The 17759-nt window shown below is 36.8% G+C and overlaps 1 protein-coding gene across 3 annotated transcripts in view; it reads left to right on the plus strand.

The window, feature by feature from the left end:
• The window catches only part of MST1 (mercaptopyruvate sulfurtransferase 1), a 292278-nt gene that overhangs the window by 167395 nt on the left and 107124 nt on the right, over positions 1-17759 (plus strand). For all 3 annotated transcript variants that reach the window (XM_089377607.1, XM_089377610.1, XM_089377608.1), the window contains exons 7-8: positions 1045-1104; positions 2787-2845. In XM_089377607.1, the coding sequence (XP_089233733.1) occupies positions 1045-1104; positions 2787-2845 (119 nt within the window). The remainder of the gene's footprint in view (positions 1-1044; positions 1105-2786; positions 2846-17759) is intronic.

Here is a 17759-nt window from a genome sequence, read left to right on the forward strand (position 1 = left end):
TCTTGATCTACCCTATCGGTCAAGGAAGCCTTTTTGAGGTTATGCCTTTAGGAATACTTCCAATTTTAGGATTATATTCCAGGTTAGCGTATTCAGCAATTCTCTATTCAGTGAAATGCATGTTTCTTTTGTAACTTCCAGTTGGATCAGGGAAAGTACTTGGAATCGGTATGCAAATGCAGGTTACTAGTTTAGTTTCAGTGACTAACATCAACTTATCAATACTTCATAGGCAAAGTATCTTATGGAAAGGATCAACTCTGTGAATCTAGATTAGGGCATTCAGTTATGGTTGTATGGTGTAACTTTTTTATGTGGATTATATTATTATGTTTTATAACAATTATGTTGGTTCTTTCCTTTTAAAGCACACTCCGCCAGAAAATTATTGTTATGCTCTGTTTTGTAGTTAACTTGTCTCCATTTATCGTAATTTGGCTTTGGTATTTTTTGTGGAAACATATGTTAAGGATAGAGGTGATTTTCTTTCCTGCCTATAACCTTGTTTTTGCCTTCGTTCATCTACGTATGACTTGTGAAGTCTTTTATCTTAATTTGTTTACTATATATTTGTTGTGACATTTTGATTAGTTTGGATAGAAAAAGTGTAGTGCATTGTTCTTTTCCAATTTTGTGCTTACTCATACTTTGCTGAGAATTTCACAACATATATGGCTTAGATAGTTTATATTTTCCTCGACTATTAATGGGCTCTTATGTTGACGTTTTAAAATGATATGCATGGTTGTGAAGTGAAATTAAAACATTTACTGCATTAATTTAGATTTTAGAACCCTTTCCATGCTTATCTGCCTTTTTATATATTATGTTAGAATTGGATGCATTCCTGGGTTTTCTTAATGCTACTTTTTTCAACTATTTTGCAATGGTCCAATATTTCATGTGCCTTGGTGTTAATGCAAAATTTAAAATATGCTATTTATTTGGTGGACATTGGAAAATAATTTAAGTTGTTCTCCTTCTGTTTGCAACTTTGAGTATGCCTGATCATTTTCATGATGTGAATGTTCAACTTGTTTGCAGGTTGCTCCCATCAGTTTTACCACAAATTTTCAACCGCATTTAGTGTGGTCTTTGGAACAGGTTGGTTTCCTATCATTTTTAGTGGTGCACAAGGTTTAGTTTTGTTGAGAGACACTGTTTGCTTACTGGATTGAAAGATGTAGTGATTGTGCCAGAACAATAGAAAGTGATATTTTTACTTCCATATTGAAGCTGTCAACTAGTTTTAAAGTTAAAACCTTCCCTTTACAATATTGCACCAAGTGAAAGTGGAGTAGTCTTATAATACACACCAGGGTTTGATTTCTTAAAAAAGAGTGGGTGCCATGCTCCAACAAAGGAGCCTTCTGATAAGCAACTAAGCTGTCCTTGCCATTAAGTCAAGCTGGGTGGTCAACAGGCCAAAAATGTTGTAAACAGTGTCCCAAGGTATGGAAGGTGGTAGATAATTTACACTGAATAGAATCAAAGGAAAAGCTTCCTCAGACTTGATAGCATACAAAAACTTACAAAAGATGTGACTATACCCTAACAAATGTGTTGTTAAGAGAGGTTTCATAAGTATGTCTCAAATTCTGCAGTGTATAGATTGACAAAACGACAATCCTAACTTATATCTCATGCTCACCCATCCTAGATATTTAGAAGTCCAACATAGATAACAATGTAACCTGTATATCTGAATAATACCATAATTATATACATATAACAAAGAAAACTATAAGACTGTAAGACTTGATAGGATTAATATTGCTTTCCTCTCTTGGAGGCTTCTCCATTAAGAATTCCATTGCCATCTTCAGTGAAAAGTAGTTGGTGATTCATGCTAAGGGTATAGCCTTTATAAGGCACAAAGTTCTACTGGATTGGAGCTTGAAACCACAACACTTTGCCCTTCAGATCTTCCATCTTGATTGGAGTGCTTTCTACATGATTGATTTGATCTATTGAAGAATAGTGGACCACTATTTGCACTTGCTGTTTTGACAATTACTCTTGTACTTAAACTATTTGTCCCTTAGATTTGTCGGGGTCACATTTACCAGTGATGCTTGTCATCACAACATTTCAACTTATTTGTGCTGCTACCTTTTGCACCTTTGCCACTTGATGAAACAATACCTCATGGATTTCCTCAACACTTCTTTAAATTCACTGAGATTTTGCTCAACAACCTAGGCCTCCTTTATTTCTGCATGCAAACAAGGACATTTCATGTTGTGTTATCCTTTTGATAGATAGATAATGGTAATTTACATCTCTATATCTTTGATTAATTTCATAAAATGATTGCCCACCATTAAAGATCACACTGCAAGTAGATTTCTCTTAGGTTGCTTGGTTTTAATCCATTCATTTAACATTTATTTTATGATGCTAATCTAGGATTATTGTCAAGAAATTATATTACTTTGTTGAATATTTTATCCCAAAAATACCCCTCCTTTGTCATCTCCTAAACCGAATGGGATGGTGATGTGGACTTGGTCTTAAGCACTTCATTCTTTTGAATGGATAATCCCTAATGTTTGGTTAAATTATGAAGCCATACTTGTTCGAATTCCTTTGCTATAAAGGAGAGTGACTAGCACATGAGTAGGTTCTCTAGCACATGAGTAGGTTCTCTCTCACAACCACATTCCAGAAAATGAGCAACTAATTTTTCACAAGTGATTTCTATTTGCAATTTATTTTTTAAGATACACATTGTCTTTTATCACCTTAACCACAATGAATGCTAACAATGTACCACTAATTCACAGGTGAAACATAATATAGAGGACAAAAAGTACCAACACATTGATGCACGTGGAAAGCCCAGGTTATTTTTTTTGCCGCCATTTGTGTGCATAACTCATTTGTATTCTTCCTTGTAGAAATATATGCTATCTTCTACTTCTCTTATATTGTTTAATTATTTAATAGTAAAAACAAACTATCTTCCTTATTATCATCTATTTTCTTTAATTTTTACTAATAGAGATACAAATTTTTTTTCATATGTACTTATGAAATGAGATTATGGTGTTTGTTCGACTTGTTGAAATATGTAACTAGGTTCGGTCTTCATAAATGTATTTGAGATGTGCTTATCAAAAAGAATGAAGAAAATATTTTTACGAATTATTAAAGCTTGGGTTTCATGCTTGGGTCATCTTGTTTTAGGTCAAAGTCCACATTGAGGACTTCTAGGATTTATTCTGAGTCATTAGAGTCATTGTCCTTTAAAAGAGACCCTTCTTGGGCTTTTGAGTCATGTAAAAATAATTATTTTTGAGTTAAAAATGAATTTAGTCTCCTCCACACCAAGTCGGCCTCCATACAAGTAATTCGACCTCCCTGGAAGGCTATAAATACAAGACAGTTCAAATTCATTTGGAGCATCTCAATCACTCACACATAGTTCGATTTCTGAAGTTGGAAGTTGGAAAAGTGCGAAGTTGAGAAAGGGCTAGAAAAGGAGCTGGAAAGAAGTGCAAGTTTCTTGAAGGGATAGAAGACCTAAAGATCGAAATTTTGGAATGACTCTCACTCAGTTCTGAGGTGTATCAAGGGAGATCGAAGTTCTCCAAGTTTGGTCGAAGCTGTTGCTACTACTGGGTCGAAGCTCCTACTGATGTTGTTAGGTCGAAGTTGCTTGTGAAGGGTTGTCATCTGCAAGAAGGATTGAGGGTTGACTTAGTGTGGAGGGAGTCTCTGTCTAGAGTCTTGGATTATCTTGAGAAACTATTGAAGGAAGAATTGTTGATTGGGTTTTCCCCTAGATAGGGGTTTTTCCTTGGCTGTCTGCCTACATCTGTTGTCCTTGTGTTATTGTTTTGTTAATTGCTTAATGAACTAAAAGATAAAAGAAGAACATAAAGATAAAAGAATCACAAGTAATTATCTATATAAGAAAATATTTCTGCCTTTCTGATTTTTAAACTTGGAGTCAGAGCTAAGGTGAAGAAGGAAAAAGGCAGTCTGCCAGAAGGAATCTAAAGGATTGATCTAGGGATCATATAAGGAGCTCTTATAAGAGAAGAAGTCCACTATATTCAAGGAAAACGTCTAACACATTAAAGAGTGAGAACAAATTGGAAGGAGCATCAAACTACAAATCTTGGAAGAAGAGAATTGACCTCATTCTTGAAAAGAACAAGGTCTTGGATGTGGTTAGAAGAAAGGTTAAGAAACCTATCGAAGAATCCAATGATGCAGACAAGGTGAAGTATAGGGAATTGGAGATATTGGCTATGACTTTGATGGTAGAAAGCATATATGAAAATCTTGTCTCGTACATTTCCAATATAGACAATGCTAAAGAAATGTATGAAGCATTGGAAAAATTATTCACTATCAAGAACATCGGTCAAGTAGCAAGCTCGAAGAATGAGTTAAGGACTACAAAGATGACAAAGGATGATACTGTGGCTTCCTTCTTTGTAAGGATATCAAGGATTAGAGATGAACTTCAAGCCATAGATGAAATAGTACTGTAGAAGGAGCTAGTAATCACTGCACTATTGGGATTACCAAATACGTGGACTTCTTTTGCTTCAGGTCTCAATAGCTGGAAAGAATCTCCTACCTTTGAACAATTGTGGAATGCTTGCACCCAAGAAGAAATGATAATTTCTTTAGAATCCAACAACAAAGAAGAAAAGGTCTCAAATGCATATTCCTCTTCTCATAAGAAATGACACTCCAAGAAGTCAAGAGGGCCAAGAAGGAAGGTTGATATGTCCAAGATAGAATGCGACCAGTGCCACAAGATGGGTCGCTATAGAAGTGACTGTCCTAACAATCCGAAGAACAAGAAATGAAGCAGAGATCAAGCCAATGTAGCTGAAGAAGGATCTCCAAAGAAGAGTAAACCCAAAGAATTGGATATAAGGGACTTACACTACTAAGTCCTTTGATCTAAGCTTTTGTTATTTCATTTTGATTTCTAGTTTTTAGGTTTAACATATTTTGGAAAAACATTTTTTATTTTTGTTCTTAAGGTTATAGGTATCCCTCAAGCTTGGAGGGAGCCCTCATCCACTTCCAAAGATAAGTATCCTATTACCATTTTCATTTTTAGTTTTCCTCACTTATCTAGTTTTGGTTGCATTAAATACTAATCACATTTCTACTCTATTTTCCTTGCTTAGGAAAACTCGCTGAAGACTCAAGGAAGAAGGCCTCACAATCAAAGCATTGGAATTACAAGGTTTGTTAAGAAATAAGAGGTATATTTTGAATTACAAGTTTTTGCTCTCTCCATATTCATTTTTCATAAACTATTACTAACATCTTTTTGTCTAGCTTTCTTGAATATTAAAGATTCTTGATTGGGTGATTCATCATTAGATAAATCTACCTCCTCATATCTTTGATTACTCTTGTGGAACCCTAGAAAGGTTAATTGTGAAAACCCTAACTTAAGGGTATGTTGATGATTATGTGTGTAACCCTAACCTACTTAGGGTTAATGTTGAAGTCAAAGAAAAAAATGCTTGATGCTTTGATGATGTCATGTTTGGGGTTTTGACATGGTTAGGGAAACCCTAACTTGTTAGGGCTGAGTGGTAATGTCTGAAATATCGAACCTTTGAAGGATTGGTAATTCAGGGTTTGCTTTTTTTTGTGTTGAAACCCTAGATCATTAGGGTTTGGTGTATAAGCAAGACCTTTATAATGTCCTAGAAATGAAATCCTTGGTGTGTGTGTGTGTGTGTTTGTTCGATCAAATCCTAGTCTGATCAAGCTTGTTATATGTCTAACTCTTACTGATATTTGTGTAGTTGGGTTTGACTAACACGTTATTTTTGTGCATGATGATGGAATCCTAGATATATACGTTGACATAATTGTTGACGGTCATGAGTCCCAGAGTTTGCAACTAAGCCCTAGTCGAAGTTTGATTCTCTAGGATCATAGTGTTTGTGAATCCTAGGGTTTTGTAATTAAACCTTAGTAGAAGTCCAAATCTCTAATATATAATGACAAAGTGATAATTTGAGATTTGTAATCTAAATTTGAGTTATGATTGTTGGGAACAAGTAAAATCTAGGGTTTACAACAAATCCTAGTGGAAGCTAGTCATGTTGTTGATTGAGCAGTGATTGTTTTGATTGTTGAAACTCATGTATAAAATCTAGGGTTTGTATGAAATCCTAGTAGGAAGTCTAACATATGAATTTTGAAAGTTGTTAGATACATTGTAGATCTATATTTTGATTGAATTACATCTAGGGTTTGCAATATGATGTAGTAGGGTATGTCATACCTCTGGAAGAAACATTGAAACTCTAGATGTAATGAAGGTTGTTATGAAATGCTCAAATAGTCTAGGGTTTATGACAAAATCCCTAGAAAATTTAAAGTTGTTAGATACATTGTAGATCTATATTTTCATTGAATTATTTCTAGGGTTTGCAATATGATGTAGTAGGGTATGCCATACCTCTGGAAGAAACATGGAAACTCTAGATGTAATGAAGGTTGTTATGAAATGCTCAAATAGTCTAGGGTTTATGACAAAATCCCCAGAAAGAATTTGAAGTTGAAGTTGAGCATTTTGATGTCTAAAGTTGAATGCTTCCATTATATGATTCTGATATGGTTAATTTCATGCTTTTATAGTTTTGGTTGTACTTTCTCTCTAAGTTGTGAAGGTACATAATCTTCAAGATAGTGAAGATGCTCGCAAAATTGATATAATAAGCATGATGAAGAAAGTTATGTGAATGGTGATGGTCAAGGATGGAAGCCATTAAAGATTCTCTGATGTCGTGAAAAAGAAATAGAACTCTCTAGGTTAAGAGGGAGCCTGGATGAAATTTCCCTAGTTCAGAGGGAGGTCATATCATAGTCACGATGGACACCTTGAAAGAAGAAATTGAAGAATGTGTTTTGAAGGGCTGTTGAGATAAGAAGAGCTGGATTTATTTGTAGAATATGTTGATGCATGAAAAGTAGGAGAGAAAGCTATATGGTTGAGGAATCTTCTGTCAAGATTCATTTGGAAAGCTCTAAGTCCTACTATGGAAAGTTGAGAAGCAACATCAAGTTGTTTGGAAGACCCCGGAGGTTTGTATCTATTTATGTACATTTGAAAGTTTGTTACTAATTGGGGTTGTGTTTGTACAGGTAAATCTCTCAAAGGTTTGATAACATGTTTTACATGCTTAGGGTTGTCGATCAGTTTGATCGGGAGAGATTTGTTACTGATCTGTTTGATTGGAAAGAATTTGTTACCGATTGGAATAATTGAGAAGTTGAGGCTTTGTGTGTGAGACATTGCCTGGGAGGACATCTGGCCGACACTTTGTGTTGATGTCTAGTTCCTGAAGTAGGGAGGGTGGCATTGGTCATGGAGCTCTGACCTCGGATACACACCTAGATCCCTAGGTTGATGGTTAGTAAGTAAGCCTGATGGTACCTAGAGAGGCTGAAAGCTTTAGTCCATCTTAGTCCCACTTGGATAGATTGCCCTGGTCAGGAATCTAGTCCATGGCATTGCGGTGCCTAAATTGTTGGAGGACCTTGGATAGATTGCCCTGGTCAGGAATCTAGTCCATGGCATTGTGGTGCCTAAAATTCTTCATGGTTCATGTGTTCTAAGATTTTCCTTGTACTTGTACTGATGAATACCTCCCTAGTTAAGAGGGAGTGTTGAAATATGTAACTAGGTTCGGTCTTCATAAATGTATTTGAGGTGTACTTATCAAAAGGAATGAAGAAAATATTTTTATGACTTATTAAAGCATGGGTTTCATGCTAGGGTCATCTTGTTTTAGGTCAAAGTCCCCATTGAGGACTTCTAGGATTTATTCTGAGTCATTAGAGTCATTGTCCATTAAAAGAGACCCTTCTTGGGCTATCGAATCATGTAAAAAAAATTATTTTTGAGTCAAAAATGAATTTAGTCTCCTCCACACCAAGTCGGCCTCAAGACAAGTAATTCGACCTCCATGGAAGGCTATAAATACAAGGCAGTTCGAATTCATTGGAGCATCTCACTCACTCACACATAGTTCAATTTCTGAAGCTGGAAGCTGGAAAAGTGCGAAGTTGAGAAAGGGCTAAAAAAGGAGTTGTAAAGAAGTGCGAGTTTCTGGAAGGGGATAGAAGACCTCAAGATCAAAATTTTGGGACAATTTTCACTCAGTTCTGAGGTGTATCAAGGGAGATCAAAGTTCTCCAAGTCTAGTCGAAGCTGCTGCTGCTACTGCTACTGCTACTGCGTTGAAGTTGCTGCTGATGCTTGTAGGTCGAAGTTTCTTGTGAAGGGTTGTCATCTGCAAGAAGGATTGAGGGTTGACTTGGTGTGGAGGGAATCTTTGTCTAGAGTCTTGGATTATCTCGAGAAACTATTGAAGGAAGAATTGTTGACTGGGTTTTCCCCTAGATAGGGTTTTTGCCCTGGCTGTCCGCCTACATCTGTGGTCCTTATGTTATTGTTTTGGTAATTGCTTGATGAACTAAAAGAGAAAAGAACATAAAGATAAAAGAATCACAAGTAATTATCTATATAAGAAAATCTAATTGCCTTTCTGATTTTCTAACATGACTCAACTTTTAATCAATAGGCTTATAAGCTATAAGTTTTGTTTTTATTTGTAATTCATTTCAAATTTCTTATGATAGATGAAGGATGATTTATTGGATCTATAAATGACCTTGTTATAAGACTTATAAGTTATCAAGGTTATTTCTTTAAATACAACTTATACTAATATCAAATATACAATGAGAGAAATACAAAGATACAAACATGGACAATTGAATAAATGGTAAAATAAAGGCCTTTTGCTCAGATTTTGCCAAATAGAACAACCACACACATCTCTTCGAAAGAGAGTGCTATAACTTTTAAATGCAAGGACATATCCACAACCTCATTCGTAATTTTCCAAATTAAATACGAATATCCTTAAATAACTGAGAGGGGACATCGAGCCGACATCATGTACAGGAGTTGCTTTCCAGTTGATCTTATTAGGAAAAATAGGGCTTCAAGAGGAACATATAAAAATCCAATACTCATGAGCAGTGCATTCAAAACTTGTGGCAAAGAGTATCAATCTACACACCATGTGAACCATTACAATAAATTTGGGTCTCAAATGGGCCTCCTAAGGAAAATATTGAAATAGAAAAAGTATATGCCACATCACACTAAGCAGATGCCAAGGCACTAGAGGTTTTATCTACAGAAGGTTAATCTATATTGTCTCATTAATGATAATTTCCAGGTAAGTTGGTTTAATGTTGAGTTAAGAGTTGAAAGTAAAAAATAATATCAAAGTTTTAGATGCTTGTGCACAATGTGACCCACCAAAATTGGGTGACCCCATAGGAGAATTTTTTTCTCCCACACTTCGTATCCAACTAGCCAACGAGCAACCCTTGACATCCACCACTAGCCAGTGATGTGCCACTATTCATCTCTCCCACTTGCACCAGTCATATGACTTCTCACCCATCTTGCAAGAGTACATGAACAAAGGTGGGCTTCCGATCAAAAGGTACTTTATTCATTTTGCAAGTAGGTTCTTATGTTTGCTTGTAATTTGGGCTTCTGGCATGTGGATTATGGGGTGACTTGGAAGGAGGAAGGGTTATGACCATGATCTTGTTCCGTCACCTTAAATGGGGGGTTAATCTTTAATCCTAGTTCAGTAGAACCTCCCCTAATGGCCTAATGAGTAAAGGAGGGGCACTACTTGGGAAGCCCTAATTGAGATAACATGTTCCATCTATCGTGATTCCATACCTACCACTTTCCATCGTACATGACATTCACTATATTCCAGTTCTATTCTTTGGTTTCAACTGACCATTGGTTCTCTGGGATTTGGCACCCATACATCACATGCCTGGGTAGGGCCCAGAACTTGGCCTCGAGAGCTTGATGCAACTAAAAGAAAAGGAAAAAGCGTATAATGGCCACAAGCTAAATAAAAAAAGAAAATTAAAATGCAATAGATGGCTGAGACATACACAATAACACGTGGGAAAGAGCCTAACATGAGCTCTACCTCATCTCTTATGGTCAACACTTGATTTATGAGCACCATATTGCTTCTATACATCATGAAAGGAATCCTTGCATGTCCCAACCCTGATGGGCAATGAGTTGTGTCATCATTAAGGGGTAATACAACTGCTATAAATCATACAAAACAAGTTCTAACCCTTTGAGTTATGAGCAATAATACAAAGAAAAATCAAGAAAAAGTAAATGGCGCGCAAGAGGGGTGGAAAAACAAAGGTTGGGTTGGTAACTCATGCAGCCACAATTGCTCCCTTCTCACATCTATATACTTAGGATGTGGATCTCCATCATGTTGGTCCCTTTGACCGTGGCACTTGGCCATGAAGTCTTCTCTCCTTTATTACATCATTGTTCACATAACACCTATTGATTGAAGGGTAGACTGAGGAAATGCGACTTCTAATTGGGGGTTGGAAACTCCTAATAGGGTTGTCCTTTAGCCACTCCTACCTAGGGAGGTAACATCATTTCGAGTTCAAAGCCCTAATTTTGGAAAGGAACTCTTGGTTGAAGTGTTGATTTGTCCATTACATTCAAGCTTGGTTCACTAAGATGCAAAAATGATTATTGTACTTGATGCTTTGTTGCTTTCACTAGACTTTATGATGTGATCATTAGGTGGTCTTGTTGAAAATGTAACTATGGTTGGTCTTCATAATTGCTATTGTACTTTATCATTATGTATTTATTGTAGAATTGAAAAGAAAATTATTTTGAAGCATGAGTTTCATGCTCATTTTGTTTATTTATTAGGTCAAAGCTGCCATTGTAGGCTTCTAGGGTTTCTCTTGAGTCTTAAGAGTCATTGTCACCTTTATCAGACCCTTCTTGGGCTTCTGTATCATGTAAAGGAAATTATTTTTGAGTCAAAATAGTTATTTGTCACCTCCTCACCAGGTCGACCCTACCTTGATGAAGTTGACTCTGATTGGGGCTATTTGACTCTGTGGAAGTAGTATAAATAGAAGAAAAGCTTGGTCTATTTGGCATCCATCCTCAACAAGTTCGATCTATAGTGAAGGAAGAAGAAAAAGGAGAGCAAAGTCAAGGTAAAGAAGGTCAAATCAAAGGAATCACAAAATCAAAGTTTTTGGGTATCTTCTCTCTCACATGTACAAATTTTTTAGGGTTTCCGGGTAAGTTGCAGGGGCCAAAATTTATGTAGTGACTGCAAGTTCAAAATTCTGAGTTGCAAGGGGACGAAGTTGCAGATTGAAGCAGTTTTGAAGGAGTTTACCCTTGTTGACTTTGGCAAAGTTTGTCTACTTGGAAGGAGGACTGACTTTGATTGGAGGAGGTCTTTGTCTTGGTCAAAAGGTCTTGGATTGTCTCAATTTGACTTGGTTCGATTATAGAAGAAGAGTCTGACCGGGTTCTTTTCCCCTAGAGAGGGGTTTTGCCTTGGCTGAGTGCCTACATCTTCTGTCTCTTGTTCTTATGATCTTCATAAATTTTTGATTTGGTAATTGCTTGATGAAATATAACATAAATAAAGAAGTAAAGAAGCCAACACAAATCACAAGTAATTATCAAGAAAAGAGGAATCAAAACCTTGATAACTACATGCATTGATTTCTCAACATGGTTTCGGAGCTAAGGTGAAGGAAGGACTATCTGAAGATCACTTTGTTGGCTATCATTTGAAGGAAGAAAAGCACTCTTGAAAAGATCTCTCTCATCAATGGAAAGCTATTGGAAGATGGGATTCAAGACCCTCAAAGATCTCTTGAAAGTTGTAGGAAACTTTGGTGTCAAGATCATCTACAAAGTATCAAGGAGAATCAAAATTGGAGGGTGCATAGCAGCAATTACAAGTACATTTGATGATGACAATGCATGGATCATTGATACTAGAGCCTCAAGACATATGACAAGAGAAAGTGGAAAAATACAAACTTTATCAAAGGATCATCATCTCATTCAATGGAACTTGGAGATAACAATAGCTATGCAGTCAAAGGTCTTGGATCTACCTCATTGAAACTAGAAGATGGTGGAAAGCTTCATCTCAACGACATCCTCTATGTTCTAGGTTTGAAAAAGAATTTACTTTCTATTTCTTGTCTAGAAGATAAAGGAGATAGGATTGCCTTTATAGATGGAAAAGTTCTTGTTTGGGGAAGAGACTCTAGTATTGAAAAAGCAAGAGTTATTGGGATTCGTGAAGGAATATTGTATAGACTTTTAACTCATTCTCCGCAGGCTCTTGTTCACATGGATATTAGTCCCTCTGAGCTTTGGCATAGAAGATATGGGCACCTTCATTATAAAATATTGCCCTCTCTAAGTCAAATGGTAAAAGGCATCCCCAACTTGAAAGAGGATCATGAAGGAGTATGTAAGGGATGTGCTTTAGGGAAGAATACAAGGAAACCATTTTCAAGAAATGACACAAGGACTAAAGAAGTGTTAGATCTCATTCATTTCGATGTGTGTGGACCAATGCCAGATAAATATTTTGGAGGCCATATATATTATGTGACCTTCATTGATGATCACTCTAGGAAGACTTGGATCTATCTTCTCAAATCTAAGGATGAAGTCTTTGAAAAGTTTAAAGATTTCAAATTAGAAGTGGAGAACTTAATAGAAAGAAAGATAAAGACCCTTAGATCTGATAATGGTGGTGAATATACATCTAAGGAACTCATAGCCTTTTGCAAGGAAGCAAGTATTAAGAGGGAGCTCATAGTCCCATATAATCCTGAACAAAATGGAGTTACAGAAAGGAAGAATAGAACCATTGAAGAATGCGTTAGAACCATGATATCTAATTATGACCTTCCAAAATTCCTATGGGGAGAAGCAACAATGACAACAATATACATACAAAGTAGAAGTCCTCATAGAATTCTTGATAATATGACATTAGAAGAAGCATTCTCAGGAAAGAAGCCATATGTAGATTATCTTCGTATCTTTGGATGCCCTGCCTACATTCACATTCCTAAAGATAAGAGAAAGAAGTTGGACTCTACTAGTTTAAAGGGTATATTTGTTGGTTATAGCCTTTCATCAAAGGCTTATAGAATCTACATAAAGGAAGATCGTAGAATTGAAGTTAGTAGAGATGTAATATTTGATGAAAACTTTGCATACAAGAAGTCCAAAGATATTCTCGTTGAATCTGATGAGGAAGATATTCCACTCTTTGAAGAAGAAGAGCAACATGACAAAGCACCTACAAATCAAGAAGAAGAAGGACCAAGTGAACCCATTCAACCTACAATCATTCCCAAAGTAAAGAAGAGGCCAAATTGGTTAAAAGCTACACTTGAAGATGCCGAAGGACATGGAGCAATAAAGATACTTTTAGACAAAGCAAGAAACCAAAGAGGTACTTCAGATATGCAACTTATATGTCGAAACTAATTGAAGCAGAACCAACCACATTTGAACAAGCTGTTCATTATGATGAATGGAGAAAGCCATGCAAGAATATCAATCAATCATGAAGAATGGGGTTTTGGAAATTGTTCCTAGACCTAGTGACAAATCTGTTGTCACCTCTAAATGGATCTACAAAATCAAACATGTTGTTGATGGGAGCATAGATAAATACAAAGCAAGATTTGTAGCAAGGGGTTTCTCTCAAAAGGAAGGTGTGGACTACGAAGAAACATTTGCTCTTACAGCCAGGAACACTACTATTAGATCTTTGATTTCTTTAGTAGCGACTATGGGATGGAACATCTACCAAGTGGATGGCAAAACAACTTTCTTGAATGGAACCATAGATGAAGAAGTGTACATTGAACAACTGGAAGGTTTTGAGATACCTAGCAAGGAATCTCACGTCTCTTGGTTGAAGAAAGCTCTATATGGCTTGAAACAATCACCTAGAGCTTGGTATGCTAGAATGAATGCCTATCTTTCAATGATTGGGTTTGTCAAAAGCTCTGCAGACCCAAATTTCTACGTCAAAGCAGTAAAGAATGAACTAGTTATTATTATATTACATGTGGATGATTTACTCATTACATGTGTGGAGTATAGAATTATAGAATGTAAAAAGATGTTGGCAATAGAATTTGAAATGAGAGATATAGGACTTATGCATCACTATTTGGGCTTGGAAGTTTGGCAGAAACTCGGAGAAATCAATCTTGGTCAAGGAAAGTATATGTTCAAGATTCTACAAAAGTTTGGTATGATGGATTCCAAGCCTATGACAACTCTAATGATCACTAATTTAAAGAAATTGAAAAGTTCAGATTCTAGTCTCCTTGATCCTACATGTTACCGTCAGCTGGTTGGCTCATTGAGTGAATGTTCTAAGTCAGTTTCAGTTGGAAGCATGCCATGATCATTAGATAGCTTCCAAGTAATATTTGAGGTATTTGTGTGGGACTATTCATCACTGTCTAAAATATGATGAAAAGGAAATTTGATTAACAAGTTTCATTGATTTTGATTGGGGTGGTAGTGAGAAAGATGGAAGAAGCACTACAGATGGTTGTTTTAGTCTGGGATCCGCAATGATTTCCTGAATGAGTTGTAAACAAGAGTCAATTGCTTTGAGTAGTGTTGATGCTGAATACATTATTTCTTGTGAAGTTGGAAAAGAAGCGGTTTGGCATGGGAAGCTTCTGTCAGATCTGTTTGGAGGACACAAGGACCCCATCGTTATAAATTGTGATAACCAAAGCAACATCAAAATGTCTGAAGACAAAATGTTCAATCCCATATCTAAGCATATTAATAATAAGTACCACTATATTAGGAGTTTAGTACAAGAAGGGGTCGTAAAGCTACAGTATGTTTCGACAGATGAACAAGTAGCTGATGTGTTGACAAAATCTCTCCCCAACAAGAAGTTTGTATATTTTAGAAACATGCTTGGATTAGTGGATATCCCTGATTTGGTTGAGAGGGAGAGATGAGTACCATAAAATTGTCTTTGTAATGGTACTTGGGAGGACATCTTGGCCTGGTTAGTATTGAGATCTCAGTTGTTGTTTGGCCTTGTTGATGTTTGGATCCTAGTGTGGGAGGGTATCTTGGTCTTGTGGAGCTCCGATTTAGTGTTGACCTTGTTGATGATACCTGGATCCCTATGAGGGTTGGTGTCAGGGCATGGAGGCGTTATGGTGTCTATATTTATACCAGGGCTGTAGCCTGATGGTACCTATAATGGTAGTTGCCTTGATGACACCTTAGTCCCTGTTGGGAGGACACCTTGGCAGTTAGGGTATCCCTAGCATTGCATATGCTGGTACTCTTCTGTGAACATGTCAATTTGAGTTCATCTTTGTACCTATTTGTATAATTATGAATACCTCCCTAGTTTAGAACAAGGGTTGAAAATGTAACTATGGTCGATCTCCATAATTGCTATTGTACTTTATCATTATGTATTTATTGTAAAATTAAAAAAAGAAGAAAAATAAAATTATTTTGAAGCATGGGTTTCATGCTCATTTTATTTATTTATTAGGTCAAAGCCTCCATTGTAGGCTTCTAGGGTTTCTCTTGAGTCTTAAGAGTCATTGTCACATTTATTAGACCCTTCTTGGGCTTTTGTATCATGTAAAGAAAATTATTTTTGAGTCAAAACAATTATTTGTCACCTCCTCACCAAGTCGGCCCTACCTTGATGTAGTCAGCCCAGATTGTGGCTATTCGACCTTAAGGAAGCAGTATAAATAGAAGAAAAACCCGACCTATTTGGCATCCATCCTCAACAAGTTCAATCTGAAGTGAAGGAAGAAGAAAAACGAGAGCGAAGTCAAGGAACATAAGATAAAATCAAAGGAATGACAAAATCAAAGAGTTTGGGCATTCTCTCTCTCACACGTGCGAGATTTTTAGGGTTTTTGGGCAAGTTGTAGGGGCCGAGATTTCTGCAGTGAATGCAGGTCAGAAATTTTGAGTTGCAGGGGGCTGAAGTTGCAAATTGAAGCAATTTTGGAGGAGTTTACCCTTGTTGACTTTGGCAGAGTTTGTCTACTTGGAAGGAGGTTTGACTTGGTGATTGAAGGTCTTTGTTTTGGTCAAAAGGTCTTGGATTGTATCACTTTGACTTGGTTCGATTATAGAAGAAGAGTTTGATTGGGTTTTCCCCTAGAGAGGGGTTTTGCCCTGGCTGAGTGCCTACATGTTGTGTCTCTTGTTCTTGTGATCTTCATGCATTTTTGATTTGGTAATTGCTTGATGAAAGATAAGATAAGCAAAGAAGTAAGAAGCCAACACAAATCACAAGTAATTATCAAGAAAAAGGAATCAAAACCCTAATAACTACATTCATTGATTTCTCAATAGGTTCCATGACCGAGACCTCGCCACCTTAACTGGGACTAGGATTCCAGAGAAGCGCGTTGACATCCATAGGTGAAGTGTTGGGAGCCATGGGACTCCAAGCAGTAGCAGAGCGTCATACTCACTGTTGGACACCTCCAACACCCACAACGTTTTGGTACTTTTCCCTACATTTAATGACTTTTGGGATGATGCGGCTGGACCAAGCATGCCCCCAACTGGCCTTAGCACTTTGTGAGGGCTAACAACTGATCCATGGCTTAGATGAGCATGGTCTCACATCTTGAGACATGGGAGGGCTAGCACCACCTTGGAATCCCTCAACGTTGGAGTGGAGACAAACACTATGACCATTTGGAGATCCATGAGACCACCTTTGTTGCCCCAAGATGAATTTTGGGGTACAGAGAGGGATGTTGACAAAAAATTGAGGGTCAACCCTTAGAGGGTGATTTTAGAGAGCTTCTACACCAAGTTTGGCACCCAAAAACATCAACACATGCCCTATAATGGATAACTCATGGATGATATCAGCTCATATGTGGTAAAATTCTTATGTTTTTGTCTAAGCTGGTAGGTCGGCTTGTGACCTAACTCATCATTGTAACACAATATATTGCTTTAGGGGATTTGGGGTTGAAAAGGACATTAGTTCTACTCATATAAATAGAGGAGAAGAATTATTTGTTTCTCATTAACACTTGGACTTGAGTATTTCGACATCTTGAAGGTTTCTGCCTATTTGTCTTGTGGAGGAAATTTGGATCTATGAATGCGTTTTGTTATTTGGAGCTAATTCGCTTGTCTTTGGAGCTATTATCTTGGATCAATGGATGAAATTTCATTCATGTTATTGTGTAAGTGAGCATTTTGTTGGATACATCTTTTCTTTATGTCTAATGTATGGAATAAATTGAATCTGTGATTTTCTATTGTGCCCTAATTTATTGAAAATCTATTGGATAGAATTTAGATATCATTATTGCATGCATTACCCATGAATAACATGTGAATCATAACACTACTGGTGAACTTTGATTAGCTCTCCCATAAAACTCCTTGATCAAGTACATAGGTAATCGCTAGGGTTTTTGATGCTAGGGCATCAATTAGATTTCCTCCTTAGCAACTTTTAGCTATCCAATTGATTCATAGACTCCATCCTTCCAAGGAATAAGGCACCGGTCTACCTTGTTGGTGATCAAACTCACTTTTCATCCATAAATCTTATCTCTTTCCCTCTTGACCTAATTCAACCGCTTTAAGGCCAAGCATCCAAGCTAGGGCTTGGTGTGAATTTCCAGGCAAAGGAGATATTTGGGATTAGAAAATCTAAATGCGAAGGGCATAGTTGGTTGCCTCAAAATCAAACCTCTTGGCAGGCAGTCACTTCAATTTTATCTATAATCTTCTTGCCCTAGTTGGTTTCCCTAGGTGAACCCTAGTTTGG

The sequence above is a fragment of the Pinus tabuliformis genome, chromosome J (genome assembly GCF_031772625.1).
Source record: "Pinus tabuliformis cultivar Carrire ecotype Pingquan chromosome J, CPIR1, whole genome shotgun sequence".
In the NCBI taxonomy this organism is placed as follows: Eukaryota; Viridiplantae; Streptophyta; class Pinopsida; order Pinales; family Pinaceae; genus Pinus; species Pinus tabuliformis.